The sequence below is a fragment of the Tamandua tetradactyla genome, chromosome 23 (assembly GCF_023851605.1).
Source record: "Tamandua tetradactyla isolate mTamTet1 chromosome 23, mTamTet1.pri, whole genome shotgun sequence".
In the NCBI taxonomy this organism is placed as follows: Eukaryota; Metazoa; Chordata; class Mammalia; order Pilosa; family Myrmecophagidae; genus Tamandua; species Tamandua tetradactyla.
This window is the reverse complement of record NC_135349.1, coordinates 44,161,121-44,167,120: the sequence shown is the minus strand read 5'-3', so window position 1 is coordinate 44,167,120 and position 6,000 is coordinate 44,161,121. Positions and strand designations below refer to the sequence as shown.

At 59.5% G+C, this 6,000-nt stretch overlaps 1 protein-coding gene across 2 annotated transcripts in view; it reads left to right on the top strand.

Annotated features, from left to right (window-relative positions):
* Positions 1-2,896: 2,896 nt before the first annotated feature.
* The window catches only part of SHISA9 (shisa family member 9), a 264,995-nt gene continuing 261,891 nt past the window's right edge, over positions 2,897-6,000 (top strand). Inside the window, exon 1 of one of the 2 annotated variants that reach the window (XM_077141758.1) lies at positions 2,897-3,474. In XM_077141758.1, coding sequence (XP_076997873.1) covers positions 2,912-3,474 — 563 coding nt within the window. In that variant the 5' untranslated portion in view covers positions 2,897-2,911. The remainder of the gene's footprint in view (positions 3,475-6,000) is intronic. The other variant, XM_077141759.1, reaches the window with a different exon arrangement.

Genomic DNA, 6,000 nt, shown 5'->3' with positions numbered 1-6,000 from the left:
CTTGATCTCTCTGAGCCTCAGATTCCTTGACTGTAGAAAGCCCACCCTTTGCAGTTCCGATTTCCTATGGAGAGAGGCTTCCCAGCCCCTCTGTAAGTGTCAATGACAGCAGAAGCTCCATAACCCGCATCCTGAATATTCCTTTCCTCTCTTGGACTAGAACAGGGTCTTGTATAAAAGACCCTTAATTAACTAATGAATTAATTCATCCCATAAATTGTTTCTGAGTGGCTTATTGGGTCTAGCAGTGTTCTAGGTGCTGGGAGACACAGCAAGAGTTTCAAGATCCTTTCTGTTATGGAATTTACATTTTAATGGGGGGCGGTGAGACAGACAACAAACACAAAATATACATATATATATATATATAAATATATATGCTATAGATATCTCATCTAATGTCAAGTGGATAGGGGGTTTGGAAGCCTGCTTTAAGAAGGCACTGCGCTACGTGGTTACAACACAGGCTCCGGAGTCAAATTTCTTGGAGTCAGATGCCTACTTTGGCATATGCTTGCTGAGCTACTGTGGGCAACTCATTTAATTGCTTTGGGTCTCCGTGTCTCCCTCTGCCATCTGGGCCTAGCCATATTACCTAGGATGGAGAGTTGAAAGGGACCATTCACTCAGTGGTTCAGTAAATATTTCCACATTATTTGCTATATGCCAAGCAAGGCTTTAAGCTTCCTGGAGGAGGTGATTTTAGAAAAGGAGGCTTCGAGAGTATGTTGCAAGCCTGGAGTAAATGTCAGCTATCATTAGCTCTGACACACCAATGCTTGTGTTTGCAAGGACTCACACAGGGGTGGTGGGCGTGGGTTGCCAGTCAGGGACATACCACGCATTGTCTTATTTTGGGGATCCCATTATAATGGGATCAAAGAATGTGGAGGAAACAATGTGACACCTCCTCCATGTGGGTTTGGGATATCACACAGTCAGTCTTCCAGGGGCTGCTGAACTCCCTGGATAGGTTATATCAAGGTGGCCTTGGCATGTGTTTGCCAGGGGAGGCTCATTCTTTGCAAATCTTTGGAGAGACAGTCAGCGATGTTTCTTCAAAGAGAAGGCAGGAGGAGACAAGCTCTTTTTCATTCTGAGAAAGTTGCAATAAAACCCTAATAAACCCCTCTAGCCTATCTCAATCAAGGGGAGCTCAATAAATCACTTTACATGTGGTCAAACTTCTCAGTTCTTTGAAAATGCCCCGAGAAGCCTTGGGCTGCAGCCAAATGGAGAGGAGGGTGGTGGAAACACCATTTCCCTGCAAATCGCCTAGCAGACTGCAAAGTGTATACTTAGTTAATGCAATTAAAAAACAAAACGCCGGGGCGGGTGGAGATCTAAATTTGGTGTAGCAGCTTTGGTACCAACCCTGTTCTGGGGGCTACGGGGAGTCAAATTCAAGCAGAGGAGAGGAAGAAGTGGGAGAAATGGGAGAGGGCCGATGGCTGGCTGGAATTGGCTGAGGAAAGAAAGGGCAGATTTGGAAACGCCGAGAGGCACAGGAGAGGCGACAGGAGGAAGCAGGGCCGGGCTCCCCAGGCCCCGGTGAGGATGTCCGGGGGTCTCCGTGGGGACACAGGCCAGCCGGCTCCGGAGACGGATGCGCGGGCTCCAGGTCCGGGAGGGTGGCGGAAGCTGGGTGGCCAGGCCTTGCGCTGCGCCAGATCCGGGCGCGCAGAGGCGGCGGCGCGGTATGCCCTGCTGTGGAGCCCCGGGATCGCCGCGGGGACGAAGGTCCGAGGGACTGCGGAGTCCCAAGGAAAGACCTTCCGGGACATGTCATTGCCTGGGCCTTGCCTCCTGCCTCTCCCTGACACCCTGAGCTTCCTTGACTTGAGTTCATTCCAAGCCCCTTTCCTGGGGGTGCTGACTCCAAGCCTAGGGGCTTGCTACCCGCCTTCCCCGCTCAGCCTCGGGGCTCGCCTGGGCCCAGGGAGTTGAGCCGTCCGGGTGGCGCATTCGGCAGGAATGCACAGCAAGGGGAAGGGCGAGGCGGCCCCGCGCACCTGGGAGGGGCGAACCCGGCCACAGTGGTCCGACCTCTCCGGATGGAAGCCACCTAGCCTGCCTCATCCCCTCGGGATCACCCCTTCTCTGGTGGGCAGATTCCGGCCACAGCTTCTGCGCGCGCACTTCTGCAAAAGCCCGGGGCGGCGCCGCCTTGGGCTGGTCTGAGCCGCGCCTAAGCGCCTGGAGACTGTGCTGGAGGTCCCGCCGCGGTCCTCCACCTGCGCGAAAGCCGAGCTGTTCCTCGGGCCCCGGCGGCAGCCGAAGCTCGCTCCACCCCGCCCGCCCGCCTCGCTCCGCTCCACACGCCCCCCAACTCGCTCCCGCCCGCCGGAGTCACCTCTCCTGGCGCCCCCGCCCCCTCCAGCTCGCTCCCGCTCCCCCCCCAACAGCCCCGCGCCTCCTCTGCCCGCCCTCCACCCCCCTCCCCCTTCCCGCCTGCCCTCCCTTCATTCCACAAGTGTCGCTTCTCTCCAGCGCACTTGGCTAGCTGGAGAGGTGAGAGGGATCCTGCGAGCCGGCGCGCGGCGGCGAGTCCGGAGCCCGCCGGCCGAGGGGAGGCGCGGACGGACAGACCCTCCTCTGCTCTCCGGCCCCCGCCTCCGCCTGTGGCCGGCCGGCCTGGCACTGGGCGCTTGCCCCCGCTCCTCCTCCCCCGCCCGGCCGGCGCGCTCCTCCCCGGCCGGCCCCTCGGCGCGCGGCGCGCTGGAGGCGAACGCGGGCTGAGCCGAGCGCAGTGGCTGCCGACCCCCGAGCGCCCCGCGCCGCTCCCTGCATGTGCGGCCCGCGGCGGCTCGCAGCCCCCGGCAGCAGCCTCGGCAGCTTCGGCGGCGCCTCGAGAGGCGGCTGCAGCGGCTCCAGCGGCGGCCGAGCGGCCGAGCCCGGGCTGGGAGACACCATGCGCCGCGTCCTCCGGCTGCTCCTCGGCTGCTTCCTCACCGAGCTGTGCGCCCGCGTGTGCCGGGCGCAGGAGCGAGCAGGGCACGGGCAGCTGGCGCAACTGGGCGGCGTGGTGGTGCTAGCGGGGGGCAACCGCTCCGGGGCAGCCTCCGGAGAAGCTGGCGAGGGCGCGGGGGTCTCGGACGCGCCCCCGACCCGGGCGCCCACGCCGGACTTCTGCCGGGGCTACTTCGATGTCATGGGCCAGTGGGACCCGCCGTTCAACTGCAGCTCGGGCGACTTCATCTTCTGCTGCGGGACTTGTGGCTTCCGGTTCTGCTGCACATTTAAGAAGCGGCGACTGAACCAGAGCACCTGCACCAACTACGACACCCCGCTCTGGCTCAACACGGGCAAGCCCCCCGCGCGCAAGGACGACCCCCTGCACGACCCCACCAAGGACAAAACCAACCTGATCGTCTACATCATCTGCGGGGTGGTGGCCGTCATGGTGCTGGTGGGCATCTTCACCAAGCTGGGGCTGGAGAAGGCGCACCGGCCCCAGAGGGAGCACATGTCCAGGTGGGCTGCCTCCCCCTCGGCCCCCCCTCCGGGCGCCGCTCTCCCTTCTCTCCCCTCCCCTCCCCCCCTTTTCCAGCCTCTGCGCTGGGGGAGGTCACCAGGGGAGCCAACTTCGGAGCGCGGGGGGGGGGGGGGACGGCGCTGGGCTCAGCACAGGTGTGGCTCTGAGCGTGTGTGCGCGCGCGCGTGTGTGCGTGTCTGTGTTTGGGGTCTCGGAGCCCCTCTACCTCTTGCCATCCCCCAGCCGACGGTTGAGGCGGACTCCGGAAGGGCAGCTGGGGAGCTCCGGGTCCTGAAGTCCTGGGTCTGGGGGACGGGGTCCCTGGCATCCCTCGGATTCCAGGTGCTGGCCTCTCTAAGGTAAACAGGGGCAGGCGTGCCCGAAAGGGAAGGGGGCGTGTGTGAGTGTGTGAGTCCGCGCGCGCGTGTGTGAGGGAGGGAGGAAAGGAGGGTGTGCGCCGCCTGCAACTCAGACGACTTGCGAAAATGAGGCGAGGGAGGCGGACAGTGAGGGGAGGGCGAGAACAAAAGCCTTGCCAGGAGCGGCCGCCTCGCGAGCTGCGAGGGTCGGGGCGGCTCCGGAGAATCGGGGCCTCGGGGGCTCGTTCCCCTTTGGCCCCTTCTCCCTGCCCGGGGCAGCGGCCTCACGGCGTGCTGCGCGCCTTGCCCAGGCCGAGGCGGACTCCAGGGGCTCGAGCCCCCTCCCGGTGAGCCCTCATCACCCCGGGCAACCGGATTCGCCAACTTTTCCCTCGGCCTCATTCATTATGCAAGTCCTAAGCACCGGCAAGTCGCAGCAGACGGGAGAAGGCATTTGGGGATTAATGGAGCTATTTGCCTTTTGCTTTTTTTAAAGTGTCTAAATTGATTCGCACAATCCGGTAACTTTGGAGGCAGAGGACGCAGCTCGGACCCGGAGGGGTCTGGGGCTGGTGTGAGGTTGGGGCAGGCGGGTTTGAAGGAGCGAAAGGCGGCCTGCGAAGAGCCGGATGGCTGCGGGGCAAGCTTTTTCTGTCCCCTTCCCTAGGCTGGGCCACAAAGTCGCCGTGGGTACCTTTCTGTCTCCAAGCTCCTTCCCAGACCCCGCACCTCTTCCGGGGCCCTGTGCGCGCCCGTGTGTGCACGCGCTCCGTGCGCCTGCCTAAAAATTCTGAACAAAGAGACCCACCAAAAATAGGCGAAGGAACATCATCACCTCACTAGTAATTATTTTCTATTTATACGCAGAGGGTATTCGATGATTTTTTTTTTCCGGGAGGGGAGGGATTGGGGGGAAGAGGTGAGGAAGTTCCTCTCTTTTGGGGTCAGCTGGGAGGTGTGGACTGATGGTGAGGTTTGGAGGCAAAGGGCTCCTTAGAGGTACAGAAGTAAACCCGGAATGGGGGTGGGGGTGGGACTCAAGAAAGCCTGACCTACTAAAGGACTACCCCGCCCCCCTCCTGCAACCCCAAGGTGCCTTGTGACCAGCCCCAAGGTGGGGGGGGGTGGGGGGGTGTCTTTCACTTTCCCCCCACAGTCCTGGCTAGACTTATTGCTTCCCCAGGTCTTTGTTAAGGTAAAGGTGAGACCTGGAGGCTGCAGCTGGTTCACCCTGGCAGGGGAAGATTCACTCAGAGCCTGATAGGCTGCCTTGCAGATTCTGCTTAACTGCCTCTGCTGAAACCTCCACCAAACCCTTTCCTTGGCAAACCAGCTCTTAAAGGAGCCCTGTCCAGTGACTGGGGGCAAGGGGTTTGGAAGGGGAACGAATCTTTGGGTATCTGTGGGAGAAAGTGAGAGGCTGCCTCAGGCTGGGTTTCATCTGGGTGCTCTGAAGAGTGAGACTGCATTCCACCCAGCTGGGTACCTAAGGGCCCACAAGGGACCCAGCTTCCCTGCCCTGCCCCCTTCTAGCTCTGTTGGGGAGGAAAAATAATTCCAGCTAAGGGGAGTTGTGGCTAGATTCTTCAACAGGGGATGTCTTCTTAGACATGAAATCCAGGGTGACCCAGTCCTGGGGTAGCAGAAGTCAACACAGGTGTCCTTGTAGCAAGTCTGGGAATTTCAGAACTGAGTGAAAGTGCACGCTCCTGACGAGAAAAAAAATGCTGATCTTTTGCTGATAGCTTCTAAAGGGTAGTTTCCAATCCTGGCTGCTACTTAGAATCACCAGGAATGCTTTCAAGATGTCCCTGCTGGAGTCCCGCCCGAGACTAAGTCAGAATCTCTAGAGGGGGGACTGAGCATCTGTATTTTAAAAAGCTCCCAGGTGACTCCAATATTCTGCTAAGTACTGCTAAGGAAAATATACTAATGTGTTGAGCGAATGTGTGCCAGGCACTGTACTAAGCCTCTCTGTGTGTATGTGTGTGTGTGTGTGTGTGTGTGTGTCTAACATTCTCTCATTTCGTTTTCGCATCTACCCTATGGACAAGCACTATTTTTATTCCCATTTATCAGACAAGGAAATCATGACTCAAGGTGGGTGACTTGTCCAAGGTCACAGTGTTAGGAAACAATGCAGTCCATGCTTTCACCTGTGTCTGG